A 23,021-nucleotide genomic window follows, 5' to 3' on the forward strand; every position below is an offset into this window, starting at 1 on the left:
TTTTGATTATCACAGCACAATTTAATTTTGAAGTCACATTGTAAAGCCCCACTTTATGATTATGTGAATTCTTTCACTTGGAGGCTTTCACTGCCGACAAATTCTTGTCTCAACGACAAATTCGTTGGGAAAATGTCTAATCTTCAGGCATCGTTCAGCAGAACGCTTCTGGAAGCCTAGGTGAAAAATAAAGTTGGACATTTAATTAGGAAATATATGCATTCAAAGTATTTTTTTTCTAGAAAAAGAATTCACCAGAGTAAGTCAAAACTGTTACAAAGTAGCAATCTTTTCTTTTTTATAAATTCAAATAATTTGTTATAGCTGGAAGCAAGACACAAAGTATTTCCCACTTTTATCTATGTGGAGTAACAGAAACTGAGAGCTGAAAGGGACCTTAATCCAACCCACTCATTTGAAAAACAATGTGAAGTAACTTGGCCAAAGTCACGAAACACAGCCAGGAATAGCACCCAATTCTCCTGACTCCTGTTCTTTCCAATATACCACATGACCTTTCCTTAGATCTCCAAGGTCCTTCCAGCTCTAAAAATTCTGATTGTAAACATTCAAACCAAATCTCATGGACATAAAGCCAACTGCAATCTGGGACAATTTCGGTGAACTCATCTAATTTGCTCGTTAAAACATATTGCAGCTGTCCTTCAAACCCCCCCCCAAAAAAAAAAACAACCCAAAACTCTTAGCTGAGAATAACATAAAACTCTCCTACTGTGCTCCATTGATGGCATCTTTCAGAATGCTTAAGGAGCAGAAACAAAGTGAAACTGATTCACATCATTTGATAATGTTACACTTTAGTACTGTACAGTAAAGATTTGAGTCACATATAAAATAGAGCAAAAAGAGAAAGTTTTAGTAAAAGCCCAAGCTAGAAACTAAGCCATTTTCAACACGACGTGGGCTACAGGATTAGATGTCAAAATTAAATTAGGTGTATTTCACCCATTTCTCCTGGCACTTTCTTTCTGTGAGGATGGGCACTGCCCCTTTGATAAAAGTCATTCAATCAGCTAGTATGGAGAACCTATTTTGTGCTTCAGGACTCAAGGGACAATGTCTCAATTTTCCAAAAAGGATAAGAGTAGAATCTTCAAACTGTAGGTCAGTGAGCTTGGTGTCAGTTTCTGGCAAAATTCTAGAAAAATATTAAGTGGATGATTTAGAAGCATTATAAAGTATGCAGTGATCAAGAAGAGCAAGCATAACTTCAAGAATAAGTCAATTTCCCTTGGGCAAGTTACTTAACCACAACTGCCCTCCAAAAAGCAAAAAAAAAAAAAGAATAAGTCAATTTAAAGAATCCTAGAGATAAGACTGTGCCTGGATTTCAGTGACATTTTGTCTTTGTGGGCATGGGGAGTTCTAGGCTATGTGGTAGTCAAATGTAGTAAGTAGTCATTAATGGGTTGATGTCACTTTGGAGGGAGAGGTCTCTAGCAGAGCGCTCTAGGGAGCTGTCTTTGGCTCTATGTGGTTTAACATTTTTAATCAATTTACTTATTTAAAGGTACAAATAGTACACTTTAAAAATCAGAAGACAGGAAAAATCTGATTTAGTTAATGTTAGATAACAGTCAGGATACAGATAGTATAGGACAGTGGGGCAAATCTACTGGGAAGAAAGAGAATAGATAAATGTAGATTCTTATTCCTGGGTTTAAAAAAACCAAAACAGCCAAGCAAGTATAACAATACAAGATGTGATTAGGCACGTGAAATTTGTAAGGGTTTTATTTGGATTGCAAACTTAACGTACGTCAATGGTGTTGACATAGCAGTCAAAAAAGCCACCTAGAAGAAACAGGGGAAAGATGGATGGACAACATGATAGCTATCTCCCATGACTATGAAACAGGATTGAACTTGTACTGCCTGGCCCCAGAGAATTGAACCAGCAGAAGGTGAAAAGAGGAAGAGTTAAGCTCAATGTAGAAGAAACTTCGTAACAATCAAAGCTGTCCCAAAGTAGAATGGGCTGCCTTTGGAGGTAGGGGTTCCCTTTCTAATTTGGGTTCTTACAGGAAATAATGGAGCGATCATTTGTCTCAGGGATGTTGTAGAGACAAATTCTGTTCAGATACAGGTTAGACGAGATGGTGCCTGTTTTTTACAACTCAGATTCTGTGACTCAATGTGTAGGCACTGAGAGAGATATGAAGTAGTATAAGACAGAGGTTTTGCCCTCAAGGAAGAAATAACAGCCTAGAACAGAGGCTTAATGCAATACAAGACAGTAAATGATACAGACATACCAGGAGGTGCTACAGAAGGAAAAAAGAGATTATTTGGGCTAGGGAGAAAGAGAAGGGACAGAAGCCATATTTCAAGGCCTGAATTCCAAATAAAAGTCTCTTCAATAAGTAAAAGATCACCGATCAAATTACCAAAAAGAAGACTATGTTTAGGGTTGTATTCCTGGATACTTAAGCAACAATTCTCAATTTTGGGGAGGGGAAGGTTGGAGAATGAATGTTAAAATATGACTTTGCTAAATAGCTACATGGTATGGTAAAATTTCCACTATACTTTGGACTTACATAAAGCCCCCTTTTTAGTTAAAACTGCATGCAAATTTAAAAAGAAATAATTAAGCTGTTAAATGCCTCTGGTAAAATTCTGGCAGACACTTTAAGAATTACCAATGTAGCAGCAGCTTCCTGTAACAACAGTTCCTCCTCCCTTCCATTTTCCTGAACACAGTAGTTTCTTGATTCCAAGTTGCTAGCAATTGCTCTAAGACCACCCACCCACCACACATTGCCACAGAATGCTCTGTAGTCTTCACCACTGCTGGAAACTGAGTCCTTATTTTTTCATGCCAAGTGAATGGCCCATGAAACTGCACTGCAGTGGAACTATTTAAAAATAAAACAAACCGAAAAAGCCCAAACCACACTCAAAAAAGTATTTCCCATAAATAGGAAACCCAATGATTTGGAGGGAGGGGAAGAGTGACTATTGATGTGGTAGCAATGCTTTCACTTTCTGAGCCCTTAAGTAGACTACAGTGGTGACTAGTTTCAATTGAGTCACTGTAAGTTCTTTATAGGACTATAGGAAAATTGCTATGACATGCAGAGCCCAAATGTGAATGGAAGAAGAAATTCTGGTTAAATTGACAAAATGAGAATGGCAGCAAAAGGAGGGCTAAGCCACCAAAATAAATACCTACCAGTTATTGGCTCCCGGCGTTGCAGTCTGAAGGTCTTCTTCCCTCCACAAATCTGGTAAATAAAGATGCCAAGATCAGAAACATCCTCTATTTCTTCAGCGGCTACCAACTCTTCACGAACCAAGTAAGTCTGAGGGAGGTAAGATCCAGTCTAAGAGAAGAAAACAAACAAACAAACTCAAAATGATGAATTCCTAAAGGCACCATCATTTATACTTTACCCATAATGGAAATCATAAGGTTAATATAGAGTAAAGCTTTATTACATAAAACTCTTTTAATTACAACAGGACTCCATTAATAAAAAAAAGTTAGATCAAAAGCATTATTACATAAAACTCTTTTAAGTGTACCAGGACCCCATTAACTAAAAAGTTAGATCTTATCTAAAACATGAATCAAATCATGCTCCTCAAAATGTAGCTCCATTCTGAAAACCCTTTGGTAATCCTTTGATTATACAGTGTCACCACTCTTTGGGGGATTCCACATACCTAGCACAATTTCTGTGGCAAAATATCGTCAGTACAGGCAGTCCCTGACTTAGGAACACAATTTATATTCAGCCAAGCCAGATGGAGGAACAATGGGACAGTCTGAGTCCAGAGTCCAGTTTCCAGTGCATATCACCTGAGGATACCTTGTGTTGTATGGGTACAAATACTGTTGGAGGTGAGGAGCTGTTTAACTTGAAATAGTAGGTAGTGTCAGACACGGATTGGTCAATTTCATAATATTTGTCACCACATAATCTGGTCCAACTTGGCGGGGGGGGGGGCAGAGGGAGCATGTATACCTTGTGGCAGACTAGGACTACGTTAAAGAGCCAAGATTTGCATCTTGTCAGGCTGGCAGTGAAAATTCTACAGGAGGTTCATGGTATATAAGGAATGAAAGAAGAGAATGGTTATTTACGTTGTACTTTGAGAGAGGGAGGACATTAGGGTTAAAGGAGATCAGGAATGTATTCCTGCCATCCACAGTTTTAATTTAGAATGTTTTCCCCCTTTGAAAACAGGGTTATAAATGGTGGTTTTAGAACCAGAGAATTCAGATAAACTATGGATTAAATAGGCTATTGTGAATGACCTGGGTAGCTGGCTGCCATTTATAACCCTGTTCCTATGGAGAAACTGTGTTGGAGGTTCAAAACAAATGTCAGGAACTCAACCTATTCTTTTTTTTTGATGCCTTCTGTTTTTACACCATAGTTATTTTTGGATACATTGCATATGTCCCTTTCTGCACTGCCACTGGCCTCCCCCACCCCTCGGAACAAAGACAAAGTTAAGCAAAACAGACATAGTCACTGAGTCTATCAGTGAACACACCCATAGCTCACCACCTCTCTACCAAAAAAGTCTGTCTCTTCCTCAGCCCTCTGGAGTGGAGATGGGTCACTGTAGTCAATCCAAGTACAGCTGCCTTTTAGGGTTGCCATTTAAATTACTTCCTCCTTATGGACATCATTCTCCTGGTTCTGCATCAGTTCACATACAAATCTTCCCAAGTTTCTCTGAGTTCCTCACGTTCACTGTTTCTTACAGTCTGATAACATTCCATTACACTTCATATAATATTGTTCAGGCATTTACAAAAGCATGGACACCCGCTTTGTTTCTAGGGCTTTTTTTTTTGCAACCACAAAGTGCTTCTCTGAATGTTTTGCTCGTAGACACTTAAAAGCTTTCCTTAAAAGTAGTTTTATTCTATTAAGCAGATTAACCTCACTCCCTGAAAGAAGCCTTTTATTATTGATAGCACAGAAGTAACCTTAAGCCCAAGTGAAGGAAGCAGATTCTAAATTAGTGGAGGGTGTCCAAATTAATGAGGTTTTATCCTGCTTCCAATTTGGGCATGCTCTCCTTTGGAATGGAGCTATGTGTTTCTAGGTTATAATTTTAATTGTTGCATTTCACACCTGAAGTTGTTGGTTTTGCTTTTTGGAAGCCTCAAGAAAGCAGTGATCATTGACTGCCGTAATATTTCTAAGCTGGGCCAAATTCTGGCTCTGTTCAAGCTTCCAGCAGTCAGGGGGGAGTTATATGTCTAGTCTAGATAGGCTTTGGTAATCTTTTGCCACCAAGTACTGTGCCCTGCATAGATACCCTTTCTAAGAGGGGGAACAGGTTAGCCAAGGGTTGATGTATGTGATTAGGTGAGGTAGTCATCTCTTAGAACCAGAAGGAAGCAAAACAATCAAAGTCTGGCTTCTATTCCCTAGAGCCAGGGTGGGGAACCTGTGGTCTGGAGGCTACATGTAGTCTTCTAGGTCCTAGGGTGAAGTCTTTTGCCTGAATCCAAGTATGACAGAACAATCTTGTTATTAAGGAGATTTGTTCTGTGACATTTGGATTCAGTCAAAGGGCTGCACTTGAGGACCTAGAGGGTCACATGTGGCTTCAAGGTTGTAGGTTCCCCACCTCTGTTCTAGGGCAGCCTCCATCAAATACATCTTCTTTATCAACTGGAAAGACATTTATGGGCTGACTGATTGCCTTCCTTCTAAGACCTGAATATTTGATGTCGACCTTACTGGTTTCTTCCTCCTGAAGTCTGTGTTGTTCAGTAAATACGGGGGGAATGGCTGTGTTATACACTGAAGCATGAAGTTCCCCAAGGGATCATAGGACACACATGACTAAACACGGGCTCTCAAACAGCAGAACTGCCCCCAAATGTTGAGGGAAGTTAAGGGGTAAAAATACCGCTTTGCATATGTATGCATTTCATTATCATCAGGCCTTGCACGTGGTTCTGTCAAGCTGCCCTTTAAACAGGCTCGACTCTATCAAAGGGTACAATCATTCTGGGGCAGGAACAAGAAGAAGCATATTATAAATTCTCTGGAGTCTGGAGATGGAGAGGGTTGAAAAGGAGAGGAAATGGAGAGAGGTTTAGGCCACAGTCCTAGTCCCATGAAACATAAAGCAAAAAAAAAAAATCTCAGGCTGGTAGGTCAAGCTTAAGGATAATTATGGAAAACTATGTACTATCTCCATGGGGCCTGTGTGCCTAGAGCCAATCAGAACAGTGAGTTACTGCCTTCTGCAGAACAGAAACTGTATGCTTCCTGTCATAGCTAAATCTGGGCCTTGGAGCTTTGGAGAGACAGAGAATTTATTCCCTTCTGTGACATGCTGATACAATGGAAAGAATACTGGCCTGGGAGCTGGGAGATCTGTTTTAATTCCAGCTCTTCCACTGACAGGAAGATGTCTTTTTCCCCATGTGGCTTAGTTTGCCTTGAAAATAAGAGCCTTGGAGTAAATGATCTCAAAGATCCCTTCCAGGTCTGGTGTTTTACAATTACTCTTAAGTATTCTGTTGGTTCATCAAGTAATAAATCTTTCGATCCTCCACCTTTAAAGAGAACACTCTTTTATAATGACTGCTATCTACAAAGGAAGCCCTACCAAACCTGGTCCTACCCTCAGCGATTTGTGGTGACTCTTGCTATGGCTCACTGATATTTGTTACTTTGTGTGCTTTGTGTCAGGTCCATGATCTCTCTAAATTCTTGTCTCTAAAAGAGCCTCACTTCTGATTTCTGGAGACCCGATTCACCTATTTGATTGCTATCGATCTCCTGTCCGTCTTTCAAAAGACATAACAGTCTTTGCAAATTTATTTTCAACTCTTGTCAGTCAGCTGCTATCTAGTTGTATGTGTGTGTGTGTGTGTGTGTGTGTGTGTGTGTGTATTTTGAGGGCACAATCATCAATATTTACTCATTCCTGAGATTAGTCAAGTCACTGATTTCTGATACTGGTCTTAATCTACAGAAATGAAAGATCCAAGAGAAGGAGAATTAAAAGAAAGAGTCACAGGGTCAAATACTAGGTCCTATACTCAGTCACTTTTTACAGCTGCTTTGACCAGACTGAATAAAAACAGGTGGATTAGGCCACACCCTCATCCACACCAAAAAGGCAAGCCAGTGAAGATAGCAATGCCACCTGCTACTGAAAGGGCAAAGTCTTTGGCTTACCTTGGCGTCAACCTTTGAAGCCAGCGTTGCAATCAAAGATAAAATAAATAGGAAAGGCTCTGGAATTAATGACAAACGTGCTGAAATCTTTAAGGAGTAGGGGAGATACTCCTCTGAGCTATGAAGGCTTAATTAAAGAAATAGCCTAAGGGTTTCAAAGATGCTGTTATCATTTATGAAGGCAAGAAAACTCACCCAACAGTAATTTGGGGAATAGCTGTGGCTAGAAAGATCTGACTAGAATCTTTCTGGATTGGCTACCAAACACTGTATTCTTGGAACGGTAATGTACAGTGAAACACACAATACAGTTACTGTGAACTTCATAGCAAACCAAATACAGGAAAAGTATCGGGAACATAAAGACATTTAAGTTACATTAATTGATTTTTTACCAAAACACCAGATGCCATCAGCACACTTGACTCATGCAGGTTATATACCACATAAGCTTAGCTACCCAGGGCTAAAGGTATGGCTAGTCGTGTCTGTCAAGAGTTATTACTGCCTCTTCTGATTTTTTTCCTCTCCACAACTGAGGCAATGTCTGTTTGCAGAGGGGGACCAGTCTCTATTTAGCTCATGACCACAACACAAGAACAATAATTACACAGCCAATTCATGAACTGTTCATTTCTATTGCCAAACATCTTTTAAGCCCCTCTGTCTAAATGAGAACTGTTAGCATATGAGAAAAGTACAGAGTCTGGTTTCCTGGTAAGAAAACTTGTGAAATTCAAGCATGTTTTTATTCCCAGTGGAATAAAACCAAGGCAGCAGGCCTTAAACAGTTAGCTTTGGCAATAGGCTAAATGAAAACCCAATTCATGAATTAACTGAAGTTTAATTTTCAGTCCTAAAGCCGCTCTAAAAATAAAAGCTATTAACCAAATACTTTCTATACATTCTGTCATTTGATCTTCATAACAATCCTATGGGGTAGATGGTGCAAGGAGTATTAGCCTGATTTTTACAGTTGAGGAAAGTGAAGCTCAGAGAGCCCATGACTGCCCAAGGCCACAAAGCTACTGAGGGCAGAGGAGGGATTTCAGAAAGCAGGTTTTTGTATTTTGAATCCAGTATTCTTTCTACCATATTTTGATATTACTGTATGGTAGAAAGAATTCACAAAGTTGTAGATTTCGTAGAATGAGTGGATGCTTAGAGATTCCGTATTCCAAGAACTCATATAATAAAATGTAAGTTTCTAGTTTCTACTAAAATTTCTACTAAAAATAGACCTATAGGCTTTCCAGTACAATGACTGACCACTGTTGGGAAAGCGTTTTAGGTGGCACCCACAGAGGTAATAAAATTTCCAAAATGTGCCCTGGAGAGCATGAGTGTCCCATTATCTAGTTCTGATAATATAAATATTTGCTGGAATGAATGAATTTAGGAGAGCTGAATCATACAGCAAAAGAGAAAGTTGGGGTGGCGGCAGCTGTGACAATGACAAAGGTCAGAGCTTTAGCTTGCCAGGGAAGCAACAATGCTGATCACAAAGAACACTGACCTGGTGAGCTAACAGACCTTGATTCCTAGGCTGCCTGCTTCTCTATGGAATCGTGGGCAAGTCAGTTTATGCTCCCTGGGGTTCTCACTTCCCTTCATACAGGAGATTAGAGAGTTGACTTGATTTCTAAGAAGGTCCTTCTCAGCTTTGATCATCTATAATTAAGAAGAGCCTATCTCATGTCACTTGTGTAGCTCAATGAAATTCTAATGGAAACTAGTGTTTTAGAGAGAAGTTTAAAACTGATCTCAAGAAGCCATATTAGAAATCATGTCTCTGGTCTGTTTTCTCAGGGTCTCTTACCGCATTTCCAAATAAAAATGGCGACAAATCAATTTGAAACTATACTTACACCGGAACTTCTATCCACCAAGTACATACCGAGAGTTTGGCAAAGAGGTCCATAAGATTTCGTGGAGGCATAACAATGGAAGTATTGAGAGGGATTACATAGCAGTTGCCCAGCTGCAGGTCTAGGTAAGCGGTCAGAAGCTATTGAAAAAGTTAGTCATGATCAATATAATGATGCATCAGAGTGCTGACAATGAAATTTCTGTTATTAAAACGAAACAACTACAGTCCGAGTCAACTAAGCTGTGGGTCAAGATAAAACATTCCAATTATTGGGGAAACCATGAGGACATATTTCTTAATGGACAAGCCCAACTGTTTGTTGCTTGGGGCGATGTGGGAAATGTTTGGGGGAAAAAAGAGTCAGTGACAATTTCAGGTCACTGGGGCAACATTCTCCCAGTCTCAAAATCCGGAGGCATCTTTGACTCCTTCCTTTTCTTTATCATTCCCTCCCCCTTGCCCTCAACCCTTCTAATCCCCATTAATTACTAGTGATTCCTCCTTTAAACCTTTCCTCTGATTTTAAAAAAAAACTTTAATGTGGATTCTTTATCACTACCTCCCACCTACAGTAATGCTCCCTGATTCCCCCACCAAAATTCTACTCTGATGATTCATTGGGGCACGAAGGTGACCCTGGGTTCTTAAAGGCTGTGCTAGCAAAATGCAGGGTCTGGCAGCTTCTAAGAAGGAGGAAAAGTTTCAGAAAGAGACCCAACAATGTTTGTCACCTGAGAATCAGCCAAGAATCAATAAGTTCTGAAATGCCCATTAATAAGATCACCAGGTGATGAATATTGTTTTGGTCCCAGCAACCAAAAGACCTTTGCTGTGTGTAAGGAATGGAGGATCTGAGACGTGATCTGTCAGTGGAGAAGAACTCACGCCAATGAGCTAGGTTCTTTTAGAAAAGCCTAAGTTGGCTTCCTAACTAGCTTTGTTATTTCCACTCTCTCCTCTCTCCAAGTTGTCTAGCACATTCTTATCATTTGAACCTTCCAATGTCATTTCATGTCATTCCCTTACTTAAAGGCCTACAGTGGTTCAAGCTGAAACTTGTCTACAATTCAAGGTGCTCTATCAGTTGTTCCATCCTACCTTGTGTCTCCCTATGTACTCTCTTGCTTAACCTAGGTTCATTTATATATTGCGTCCTTTATTCACAAAATTCTTTTCTACTTCTGTGATTTTTGCTCACATAATTCTCTCTGCCTGTAATGTCTGCTCTGCCAAGCTAAATTCTATATTTCCTTCATGTATTGGTCAAAAGTTGACCAAAACATCAGCCCTAAAATGACCTTTCTATTATTTTAATTTTCTAACACATTGTTATAAGTCTTTCTCCAGTTATAGCAAGATATCGAAAGTGGACTAAAACCAATGGAATGTGTGTGTTTCCCTCCTTGGTTTCTTGTTAAAATTCTCATCTGGCTTTCTAGATGTAAAAATTAGCACTTCAAATCGGGTATCCCTTCATTTTTTAGGAGGACTGGCTTTGTCATTAGTGTGTCCCATGAAATATCACAGGAGTTGTGTAGTGGCTATTGGAAAATGTTTTATTTTCATGGAAGGACTTAAGCTACAATACCTAAGAAACAGAAACCCAAACTGATTTCTGTGGAATTCAGTCCTGAACTTACAGTCTGCTGCGAAAGAACATTTTAGGAGCAGGGAGAAACAAACTACTATGTGAACTCAGTGAAAAGATGTAAATGAAATAAAGCAAAAGCAGCTAGTATCAGAGTAGATGATGAATATTCAACTTACTCTATCAAAATCATGAACGATGGCAGCGGGGTCACTATCAGAGAATTTGGGAACAGGCACATCAATGATAGCTATGTTTTCATCTTCCCGGATGTCAGCTTCTTCGGAAACAGGGAGGAAATAGGGCTCGGTTTCACCATCCATGCCATTGTCGTCATTTTCAAAGTAGCACATTTCCCCACGGAATACTCTATGCTAAAAAACATAAAGGAAAAAAAGCTCCGATATTTAAAACAGTGAAATTTAGAATCGCGCCTCACACTTGCAATTCCTATCAATTCACTACCCTGTCGTTATCTCTTAGGCCTCGTGAGGCAATGGCTTAACGTAGGGCACAAATCAATTTTATGGCAGTCATTCTGAATGCTATTCTTAAATTTCAGAATTATGTTATAATGAACCTTTAGATTATGGAGAAACCACAACTTGCTGCTTTAAGAGCTATATGGAAGTTTTGGTTTTTAGGTGTTATTCACTGTAAGCTCTCGTAAAATTAAAAAAAAAAAACAACCCAGCAAGAACCTTAAACCAGCTAAACTTTAAAAAACTGAAATGACTTTACCCTTGGCATGAAGTATTTATAAATGCAAGCGCCACCAACAATAACTCCCGTTAAGATGAATGCGAGACCCAGGAGGGTCAGCAAGCATCTTCCAGATGAACTGTCGTGGGTTAGAATTTCTAGCTCCTGTAAAAACAAAGGAATAAAATAAACTCAGATGCTTCTCTGGAGAAGATTTACTTTTAATTCTAAACGATAGCAAACTTCTATTAAGTTACCCCAGAGACCCACTGCACAAAGTGTGATGCCTTTTAAATAAACTCATCTTTTTAAACTTCTTTCCTCAGAGATTTGCAACATGTAGATATCAGGTTAATGTCAAGACACACAGCCCTGGAATCAAACTAAAACAGCCATATTGAACCATCTAGAATGTTCTAACTGCCTAGTTAATTAAAAAAATCATAGAATTTCATAAGTCTCCAAATAAGTGACAGGGGAAAAATTCCTTCAGGAAAGCACCCAGGCATTTTAAGTCTTTTGGAGAAAAGGAAAGAGTCTTCTGCATTCATGGTGTTGCTGCCATATTGCACACTTCATAAAATCTACCCCAAGTCTGTGTAAACTGTTTTATGAGGAGAGACAGATGGGGCCAGCAAAGCTGACAGCAGAAACTTTTGTATTGAGTAGATGTTATTCATGTTCCTAGGGCTTCTCCAACCAATGTTGCTTCTAAAGTTATTTCTAGTTATTCACAAGCTTATCACCATCAAGAACATACATGAACATTCCAAGCACAAAGATCTCACTGCCTTTTCCAGTTCCAAAATACCTTATCACTACCTTCTCTTATATGGCTGTACCCATAAGTCTGCTTAGGGTTTAAGCCTTCAGACACATTTTAACTCATAAAGAAGCTGCCTAGCGGCTTCAGGAAACTCTCGTCAGGATGAATCCTTACCACTACCTACTTTGCAGAGAAGCACTGAGGTCCTCTTATGTAAGCATCCGCAAAGTGCTTTGGGTCCTTCAACAAAAGGAGTAAGTTATTTTTCATGCAGCCCTTTGCAACTCTAGTTTTGGTTTGCACATAAAAGGGGCTCAGTGATATAAGCCATGTATTGATTTCAGTGTTTCTAATGGCCATCCTGTTGCCCCAAAGTGCCAGGCTTTACATAAACTGTTCTTGTGTTCCAAGGTTATTTAGCACTTTTCTCTGCTCCCCCCCCCCCAAGAATATCTCTTAAGTCCTCTCACTGGTCACACAATTGTTCTTTGCATCAAGAGAGACCTTAAAGGTCATCCAATCTAGCCCTCTTTCTTTTCAAAGGCCCACATAATGCCTTGCCCCAAATCCCACAGCTAATTCATGACAGAGGCAGAACCTGAACCCAGGTCTCCTGACTCCAAAGGCCAAGTCTTTTTTTCTGCTCTCCATGTTCTCTTCGTCTGCTTAAATGCCTTTAATAGCTTTTTAAGCTTGTATTTAACAAATCTCTTTCAGTTTTGCCCAACATACTTTTCCAGCATGAAAGCAAACTGGAGAAACTCACTGACCCTATATGTATCTATGTCTTTTATCTATAGATTCTGCACCTGACAGGAACATATCACTCATTTCTCCTTAACTGTATCATTCCTAACTTTCCTTTTTAAGGTCCAATACAGATCTCAACTCCTTTCCTACCCACCCCAACTCTGAAGGGGCCTCTCTCTTCTCTGAATTCCTATAGCAATTACTGTCTAGGCAGTCCATTTGGCAATTAATCATCTCCTGCCTTTTGAGACCTACCTAATAGCTATTGAAATCCTTTGTTATTTAACTTCTTAACTATTTATAGAACCTCAAAGGACATCTGGTCCATCTTGGCCTTATCAGACTTGAGATTTCCCCTCATAAAATCATCACCTAGAGGTCATCTGGCCTTTTTCTTGAAAATGTATAGTAAAGGGCATCCAAAAACTGCCCAAGGCAACCCATTACTGAATAATCCAAATTATTCAAAGTTCCTCCTCAGACAAACCTGAATTTGCCCATCTCCATAGTTCACCCATCATTACTCTTTCTGTCCTCTGATGTTGAGCCAAACAAATCTAATCCTTGCTTCCATGATCAACCAGTTGTGAATGTACCCAATTAATTATTATCTAGTCCCTACTTTGTACTCAAAAATAGAATGAAAAACTTTCAGATGTTTTGATAAGGTAAATTCTAAAAATCTAGGTAAATTCCTCATACATTTGCATGTAGATGCATCTAAGCACCCACAGCATTCCTGTGATCTGGTCTAATAACCATGTCAAAAAAGGCAGTGGGTTTGGCCTGGCATGACTTGTAGTCCCATGAAGACCCTTTGTGTTTGCTATTTCCTTTTCTAGATGTACATTAACTATCTCCATAATGTATTCTAAAATTTTGCCAAGAATCAAAGTCAAGTTTCTAGAGGTTGTGGACTCTACTTTCTTCTCTTTATTGAAAATCAGGAAATTTTCTCTTCTCCTGGTCTATGCACCTCACCCTTTCTCTGAGATCTTTGAAAGATCATTAAGATTCATTAGCAATTATACCCACTAGTCCTTTGGGTATGGGTAGTTGTAGTACATCTGAGCCTGGTAATCTGAATATATCAGGACAGATTAACTGTTCAATCACATCACTTTGGTCTCATGGACTCAAAATTTAGAGTTGGTGAGAGCCTTAAGGGCCACCTAGTCCATCCCAATCATTTTACTGGCCTGTTAATTATCTAACTCAAAAGGTAGTGATTATAAGAATTGGCAGCACTATGTAGTGGATAAAGTATTAAACCTGCAGCTCTGCGTTCAAATCCCACCATAGATATTAACTGTGTGACATTTGGCAGGTCACTTACCTTCTCTGGGTCTCAGTTCCTCATCTATAAAATGAGGTATTTGGATTAGATGGCCTCTGAAATTCCTACCAGCCCTAAAATCTATGATCCCATAACCCTTCTAGAAACTACTATCCACCTGTAGAGTTTTTTCAACTCAGGAAACATAGGTTCCTTGAAGATAAGGCTTGCCTCACCTTTTTTTTTTTTTTTGGAAGGGGAAGGATGAAAGATGGGACCTCTATCCCCAGTGTCTAATCCAGTAGTAACTATTTAATAATTGTTTGATGAAGTGAATTTCTCTTTTTAGCTTAATGGAAAATCAACTTGTCTGAGCTCTCATGAGAGAAGACTAATCCTTTGGTCTATTTGTTGATTTTCCTTCCAAAGTTGTTTCTTAACTATTAGGCTTTTGGGGGAAACAATTCTCTAAAGCAAACATGTTATGGCTAGAGATCACTTTATAGATCTGAAAATTGAAGGTAGACAGATTAGCTTCCCCAGGATTAACCAGTAAGAATCTCTTCCTTAGGTATTTTTACATAGGAAGGGACTCTCACTTATCCTAAATCCTCAAAAAAAGGAAAACAGAATGCAAGTTATTATATTGATACTTATTTAAAGAAAAAGTTTTATCCTTCTCCTTCTCCTCTATCCCCCCCACACCATCACAAAGAACCTTTTTTTTGTTTAAAATTATCTTTGTGTTTTTCTTAGAATCTCAAGACTTTCCACAGTCACAGAAGTTACTAATATATGGCCGTGTGACTGCTAGTTTATCTTGCTAACCATAGTGGTGAGAAAGACTTTCAAGTCTGGTAGAGTCTTCTTTTTTCAATCTGAATATTTAAGAAGGCCAGGTACAAAGCTAAGTATAAAAGTAACTTTATAATTCAGTGAAATCAATCATTTTCTTAGGAATTGGACTCTCAATGGTCCATAGCAACTGAGTAACTGATTAACTCTTAGCAGCCTCCCGGGGCTGAGGACCAGGAGGCTCTTCCAGTCCATTCTGTATGTCACAATAAGGCCATAGCAGAGTTATGACATAAGGACAGAATTATGAAGTCAGCAAATCTGGCTGCTGGTAATCAGAGGGTAAATCTTTCAGGCTATTAAGTCAATAGATGGGTCTGAAAGATTTCTTTCATTTGGGTCCTTTCCCTGACAATATAGCATCTGTGAGAATTACCTACCTTGACCACTTTATGAAAACAAATCTGAGGGATTAAAGGGGTGGAGGGGATGAGGAGGGAGGGCACAGATCAGATGTTTACCCTTTGACAAAGGTTTCTGCAACCTAGGAATAATTATTTTTGCCCGCATTTCAATTTGTTGGGCTTTGGGCTGACTGGCTACTAATTTATCTCTTAACTGCTTTTACAAGTCACAACCTCTGGACTATTTTATAATAGTTGTATTGTAAAGCTGCTCAGAGGTTGAATACATCACTATATATGTTGCCAGGTATTAAGTCAGTCTCCCAAAGTGGCCATGTCAATATCTCTTGGGAGATTACTGCACACCTGATATAGAAGCAATCATTGTTTCTCATTATTCTCCTGCAGGACTAGGAGAGCTACTTGTATATTCATCTAATCCAAGTACAAGTCAGAGCTTTCACTGACTAGGAAAAATTTAAGAGGATTACTGGGTGGCTATATTTAACTACTGGATTCCTATCAGGCCTCCCAAAATCTGGCCAAGTTTCACTCAAATAGTAAATTTGGTGACAGTTATATGTTGGAGCTGTAATTGAATCAAAAAACTTGCACGCATGCAGGAAGATGTTCTTTGAAAACATTTCAGAATGTTTTCAGGAACTTGTGCTAGTTTCACTGAGGTCTACATAGTGCTGAGCTGGCTGGTTGCAGATGAGAATTGTGCAGTGTCTCAACATTTTAGAGTACCTTAGCCTACGGAGAAGATAGTTTACTTCTCTAACCTAAGCTGCTGAATATGGAAATTAGAATGTTCAAGGACCTGTGAATACAAGTTTCCTGAGAGAACACCTACTCAAGTCAAGTAAAAGTTTTTACTAAGAAATAAGGAGGGGAAAAGAGTATATGCATTTTGGAAATGAGATGCCCTTTAAGTGTTTACAAGAAAAACAAAGTGGATTAATAATATCTTAACATTTGGGGAAAAACCTCTGGCTCCTGTTACAGTTCAGCACGAAAGCTGAAAATGAGACCTGTTTTTAGATCTGAATTGAGGATTTGAAGGATGGTTATTTGGGGGGGGGGGGGAGGGGAGGGAGGAGGGAGGAGGAATCGGGGAAACTCAAGTTCCTCTTTGCGGAAGAAGAGTGTTTTCTTTTAGAAACGCCACAGGGAAAAACATGCAGGAAGAGGGAACAGTAAACACCCCAAATTTATATAAAGACAAACTTTTAACTCTAACAGCTCCTCTACTGGATGGTCTGAGAGTCTCTCCTCAGGGAGGGGATTCTTTCTGTATGGAAGAAAAAAAGACTCACAAACTCTTTAAAAAGTCAAAGGTGTACGGGATGCCCCCCAGCCAGCGCCCAGACCTGGGGAGTAGGATCTCGGATCCGAACATCTCTCAAGGACAGAAAGGCCAGTTACCATCCTCTCCAGCATCCCGGCCCGGCCCCCTGCCACCCCATCCCTCCTGTCCCTCCATCCCTCATACCCTCCTGTCCTTCCATCCTTCTGCCCACTCGATAGTCCAGGATGCAAGTCAGAATCTCTCGGGGGTCTCTTCTGTCTCCCCCCCCCCCCATCCCTACCACCCGGGGCCAAGAGCTCAAACCACCCCCAAGGCCCTGCAAAGGGGAGGGGGCAACGACGTCGGGTCCCACACAGGAGCTCTCCTGTCCCACCTCCCCATCCCCGCCTGGCAGGCGCCACCCTGGGGGGGGGGGGAAAGGGGGGGGCTATCTAGTGCCCCCCGGCCGGGGGGACTGGGGGGGGGGGCGCTCTGAGGAAGTCTCCATTTTGTCCTTCGACAAGTGCCCCTTTTCAGCCCCGGTCCGCCCCGTGCCCCCCACCGGCTTCCCGTCGGCCTTACCCTCTCTGCCACCAGGGTCTCGACGTCCTTCTTGGGGCCCGGCTTCTGCACGAAGGGCGTATTGAAGGAGATTTTCACCATGATGAATCTTCTGCCTTTGGCAGCAGCGGAGGCGACGGCGGCAGCGGCAGGGCTCTGCGACCGGGAACAGGATTTGCGAGGCACGGACGGGCGGACAGGAAGAGGCAGTGAACCAAGAGAGGGGAGACAAACAGACAAGAGAGGAGAGATCGAAACAGGAGGGGAGGGAGTAGAGGGAGAGGAGAGGAGAAGGCTGCTCGCAGCTCCGAGACAACCTCCGCAAGTGGCTGCCTCCCGCCTCCACCTCGGGAGATGTAGTTAAGGCCGCCCGCAGCCGGGCGCGAAAGGAGGCGGGGCGGGGCGGGGCCTGCGCAGCAGGGGCGGGCCCGGGATCGCCCCGCCCCCTCCCGGCAGGCAGGCAGGCCGGCCGGCGAGCTGGCAGGGAGGCAGTGCATCATCCGTCGGTGCGGCCGCTGTCGTTCAGTCCATCCTGGCGGCAATCGCCTCCGAACCGCCTCCGCCTTCCGCTCGCCCGCCCCCTGCACCCCGCAGCTCAGGGCCAAGTGCGAAGAAAGCGCCTTGTACCCTTCCGCGCCTGGCCCGGCCTGGCCTGGAGTCTTCAGCCCTCAAGTCTTCTGCGCTGGCCCCCAGCGGCTTGCGACGTGAGTTGTGAGCTTCACATACACACCCACGCGCACACACACACACACACCCCACGCGCGCGCGCACCCGCATTCATTCGCACGGACCCCCGACTCTACTCCCACTCCCCAAATGTGAGCCAAATGTCCACTAGGGCTTCGAGCCACCCTGAAATGAAAGGGGACGGCCGTCTAGCAGCTCTGCTGGAGTCCCTTCCACCCACCTCTTCCATACTCGAAGAATCCCAAACCTCAGCCTCTGGGTTCCCTCCCCCTCCCCCCCCCCAGCTGCCTGTAACTGCTGAGCCCTTGGCTCCCACCGGGGGACGGGGTGGCAGGGAAATGTGTGTTTGTCTGTGTCTCTGTGTGTGTCCATGTATTTGGGGTGTGAGGGGAGGTGGATGCGAGGCAGTTGGAAGAACTGGGAGAGAGGGAGGGAAGGAGAGAAGAAGGAAAGGAGAAAAGCAGGGAAGGAAGGAAAAGCGCAAGCCCAGGACAAGGCGCTAAATTGAAACGTAATTCTTTATAGTCACTCTACTTACAGACCTTACTTAGATTAAAAAATCCAGGGGGAACATTATTTTTAAGACCAAAAATGGAGACCTACTTAAAGCGTGAAGGATAAAATCGTTTTGTTAGACCCTTGCTAAAAGTAAAGCAAGCCTTAATTTTTTTTTTTGAAATATGAGAACTTATTCCCCCCACCAAAAAAAAAAATCTGGTTTCTATGGTCTCTCTATCTCTGTTGCACATGTACAGCGTTCAATTACGTGAGGTTTGCCCTGTTTAGGATGTGCTAGTATGTGGGGGTTATAAATAGCCCTACCACCTAAGACAAGAGAAGGCTCTGTTTAAAACCTAAAAACCAAGTCTGTGCCCCAAACACCCGGCCAGCTATAAGCCAAAGAAACTTTAATATGCTAAGAATCTAAACCCCTCTATCCAAGTTTAAAATAATACCCGATTCATCCATCGCTGGGACTTTCCCCACTAGAATGTGTACCCCAGTCATCCCCCTTTCACTCTGGGGGCTTGTAACTATGGGCTAAGATTATCTAGAGTGGCCAGAGTCTAAGAACCCTGATCTAACAAAGGGAGCCTCTGCATCATAGGCAAGCCGTTGCCTAGGTTGCTAGGGACTGTAAATTGTTGCCCACCACAGTGCTCTCCCCTAGCCTGCCTAACGATAATACGGGAAAGTGAATTACATTAATTCGGTTGCTTGGAAGTGTCCTTTTGGTACCTTAAAAGCAACTGGAAATGTATTTTCACTTGTAGGGGTCCTCTACCCTGTCAGTAGTCCTAAAGCAAGCTGCTCAGATTGCAGTGAAGCCTCTGACTTCAGTACTAAAAAAGTACCATGGCCCACCTGTGAAATACTCGGGGCTATAATCATAGACCATATTACTCCAGAGCTTTGCAACGTCCTTAGTCAGCAGATTGCATAGAGCAGCACCCTGTCTATTTCTGGGTACGATTTGGAGTGGGGTTTTGATCTTTATAGAAACCATCTTAGCTATTTCCCTACATGCTTAACCAGAGCTTAAAATCAGATCTATAGCTACTGACCAAAGTCAGAAGCAGCAGCAGGCACGTTGCATAACAGCTCCTTGTTCCTGGACTCCTGTTAAGCTTTTCTCAGGAAGCTATAAGAAAATGAGTGAAGGAGCAAACACTTTTTTCTTAACTTAGCAGCGTAACACGGTGGAAAGAACAGGATATGGAGCCAACAGAACTCAGCCTGGGTTCAAATCCTGGGTTTGATAATTACTAGCTGTGTGACGGCAGGGTAAGTAATTCCATCTAACTGAAGCCCACTTTTCTCATCTGTAAAATGGAGATTATAACAATTTATATACCTCACAGGGTGGTTATGAGGAAAGCACTTCTTAAACCACAGAACTATTAACTTAGCTCTAGAGAAATGTGAATTGTTGCTGTTGTTAAGATGTAAAAATCTATTTTATCTTTAGGGTAGATTAATGATGTGGTCACATATGTGTGGGTTTTCCAGGTTTTCAGGCAGACACCCCACCCTCCACTCTTAATTCATAAAATGTGAGAATTTTAATGAGACAAATTCTTTTTTTAATTTGTAGAGACAAATCTAGGGAGACTCTAATTAAATGTATAACATTGCTAGAGTTCTGATTTTATTTAAGCCTAGCTTCGGTGACTTTTTGCTGCTTTTTTGACCTAAGTTCAGACTTATCTGATCATACTTTTTTGCATGCTTGTTACAGTCTTGAATAATATACGTGAGAAGATAAAATACAGCCAAGAAACCTCCTGAGAAATACTTTCACAAGCCTGTTTGGTGGTAGCCCATAGCCTCAGAATGTAGCTCAGAATAATATTAAGTTTGTTGTTGTTGTTTTTTTTTTTTTTAGTGACTTTTAGATTGACCTTCTGGGGAAAGAGATATAAGGGTACTTGTACTTTTAATCAACTATTGCTGAACTGGGTAGTCTTCTACTCTTATGTTCTACTTTTATAATGGATCAGACGGTTCATTTCCTGCTTTGATCAAGAACAGGTAATGCCAGACTAACCTCACTTCCTTTTTTGACAGGGTTATTAGACTGGTAGATGAGGGGGAATGCTGTAAATTTAATATAACTAGTTTTTAGCTAAGCATTTGACAAAGGCTTGTGTTATCATTGTATACAAAATGGAGAGATGTGGGCTAGATAATGCTACAGTTAGGCATATCCACTGGTTAAATAACCAGACCCAGGAGTAGTTATTTATGGATCTATGTCAACTTGTAGGGCCAGGGTTCTTCTCCTTTTTTGTGTCATGGATCTGTTTGGCAATCTAGTAAAGCCTGTTGGCCTCTTCTCAGACCTTTTCAGAATTGTGTTTTTAAATTCGTTAAATAAAATATGTAGGATTACAAAGGAAACCAATTACATTGAAATACAACTATCAAAGTATTTTTAAAAATCCAGTTCACAACTGAGGTTGTGAACTTACTGTGGGATGATCTTTCAGGAAAGTACCCCCAAGGACACTGCTTTAACTTTTTCATTAGATCACCATAGATGGCATGTGCTTATCAAACTTACAGATGGTACATAGCTGGGAGGGAGGGATCAGGGAGGGGTTCAATGGAAGAGTTAAGATCCAAAAATATCTCGACACACTAGAATGTTAGGCTGAATCGAATGAGGTGAAATTTAACAGATCTCAATGTAAAGTTCTACAAGGCAGTTCAAAAAATTAACTTCACAGGTAAAAGATGGGGTTAGGGGGGAAGGGCTGGGGAAAGGAGGGGGCGGGGGGGTCTGGCATGGGGATAAGAGGCATGACTAAAAAGCATTTGACCTGAAGAATGATCTGAGTATTTTCAGACAATATAAGTACAGTATCAAAATGAGTTGTCTGTGTGATATGGGGAGCCAAAGAAACATGAAGTGAGAGTTCTACTGTATTCTGCCCTGGTCAGAACATGTCTAAAGTATTATTGCTATATTCCTGGGAGAGTGTTCAGAGGAGAGCTGCCAAGATAGTAAAGGTCTTTGATTTTTTTATGTAAGAGGATTTGATGAAGGAACTGGGGTTGTTTAGCCTGGAAAAAATTAGACTCAGAGGGGTATGCTTAAAAGTTTTGAAGGGTGTTCATATGGAAGAGGGAATAGATTTTTTTTTCTGCTTAGCAAAACTAGCAGGAAAGACTAGGAATATTACATCGTAAAGAAAAAAGTTTAGTCTTGATGTAAGGAAGAACTTCTCAACAATCAGAGGTATTCAGAAGTGAAATGTGATCAGAAAGTAGTGGATTTTTCTCCCTCTGAGTTTTTGAAGAAGGCTGGATGACTTCTTGGCAGAGATTTGTAGAGGGAATTTTTCTTCAGGTAGAGCTTGGGCTAGAAGCCTCTGAGGTCCTTTCTAACTCAGATTCTGTGGTGTTGAAGAAAACAAAATTCCCAAGTTGTCACATGGTTTACTTTTTAAAAATTTCTGTACTGCACTTTATTTCAATAATTTAACATTTGTTAAATGCCTACGATGTACAGAGACATTGGGCTAAATGCGAGGGATATAGTTTTCTCTTCTACTTTTCATTTAATTTGAATTTCATTGAACTTCTTTAAATTTCATCCTACTTAGCAGTTAGTATCATGGAAAAGGAGCACTGAATTTGATGTCAAAGGACCTGCCTTCAAATCCCATTTGTCCTTTCTGCCTGTGTGACCTTAGGCAAATGCCTTTCCCTCTCTGGACCTCAGTTTCTTTGTGTATAAAATGAGGGGATTGGACTATTTAGACCTAGAAGGATCCTTCCAGCTCTAAAATCCCAATGATTGTGATGTGTGAGTTCTCAAAGTCTCTAAACCCCAAAGTCCAGCAGGCATTTGAGACAACTGGAACAGGTCCTAATATGGATACCAGCAGTGCAGACAGCAGATGAAGGCTCAAATATGGATTGCCTTTAGGCTGATGGTATCGCTCCACCCATGCTGTGATCAGAGAGAAGTTTGAAGGTCATGATTTGAAAGTCCTAGTTGGGAATCTCCTAACTACAACTCCAGGTTGATAGGAAGTAAAGTATCGAACCCAGGGAACAGTTGTTTTCATGCTCAGCTTGCCTAAAAGCTTTTCTAGTTCATCTGGTAGTGAACTGCATTTCTGTGAAAGTCTAATTAATTCTTCATCGCTGCTGATTCTGTGAGGATGGTGGAAAGAACGGCCTGACAAGTAAGTGACCCTGGGCATCTTGAGCATTGTTTTCAGTATGATCATTGAAATTTACAAATGACTTCATAATGCATATGTAGAAGGATGTAAAGTACAGATGTCACCCAAGCTTTCCAGGAAAAGAAGGGACCTTTCCACTATGGGTGTGCGCTGGTTTGGTAGTTGACAAAGGGGAAATGACTTCTTTCTGAAATTTTAACTTAAATGCTCATTTAGATTGTAATTTTTTTATCATTCCAATGGGGATTAGAATAATTGGCATTATTTACGTATTTTAGTGCATATGTATACAGTATTACTGTATATTTCAGCATGTCCATCTCCCGCGGATAGGTTTAATAGTCATAAACTATTAAAGCTTACTGCTGCACTAAGACTTTGGGACTCCCTGGAAATATGTGGAGCTGTAAAGAATCCAGAACTCAATTTTCCTTATTTTGGGTAGCT

General features: G+C 41.1%; 2 protein-coding genes across 3 annotated transcripts in view; one reads left to right on the plus strand and one right to left on the minus strand.

Moving 5' to 3' along the window:
- On the minus strand, positions 1-17,568 carry ITM2A (integral membrane protein 2A). Of its 2 annotated transcripts, XM_069062538.1 has the most exons (6): positions 17,212-17,563; positions 11,387-11,512; positions 10,825-11,019; positions 9,085-9,195; positions 3,197-3,347; positions 1-176 (listed from the first exon to the last, which is right to left on the minus strand). In XM_069062538.1, exons 1-6 carry the CDS (start codon positions 17,290-17,292, stop codon positions 88-90), a joined length of 753 nt encoding a protein of 250 aa, XP_068918639.1. In that variant the 5' UTR covers positions 17,293-17,563; the 3' UTR covers positions 1-87. The 2 variants fall into 2 exon arrangements, with proteins under 2 accessions (XP_068918639.1, XP_068918641.1); XM_069062540.1 differs by lacking the exon at positions 9,085-9,195 and having other exon boundaries at positions 17,212-17,568.
- Positions 17,291-23,021, plus strand: part of LOC138141734 (uncharacterized) — a 13,167-nt gene continuing 7,436 nt past the window's right edge. Inside the window, exons 1-2 of the mRNA XM_069062565.1 lie at positions 17,291-17,399; positions 17,556-17,894. Coding sequence (XP_068918666.1) covers positions 17,291-17,399; positions 17,556-17,894 — 448 coding nt within the window. The remainder of the gene's footprint in view (positions 17,400-17,555; positions 17,895-23,021) is intronic.

This window comes from Petaurus breviceps, unplaced genomic scaffold (assembly GCF_028583685.1).
Source record: "Petaurus breviceps papuanus isolate PSGF00001 unplaced genomic scaffold, PetGlider_PUasm1.0 90459, whole genome shotgun sequence".
Taxonomy (NCBI): Eukaryota; Metazoa; Chordata; class Mammalia; order Diprotodontia; family Petauridae; genus Petaurus; species Petaurus breviceps.

What these genes read in the sequence shown, in the direction of transcription:
- ITM2A (XM_069062538.1), bottom strand. Translation starts at nt 17,292, where the DNA reads ATGGTGAAAATCTCCTTCAATACGCCCTTCGTGCAGAAGCCGGGCCCC. An exon ending in ATAAATACTTCATGCCAAGG is followed by an intron (nt 11,020 to 11,386) that starts GTAAAGTCATTT and finishes TATGTTTTTTAG; the next exon opens with CATAGAGTATTCCGTGGGGA. An exon ending in TCGTTCATGATTTTGATAGA is followed by an intron (nt 9,196 to 10,824) that starts GTAAGTTGAATA and finishes CTTTTTCAATAG; the next exon opens with CTTCTGACCGCTTACCTAGA.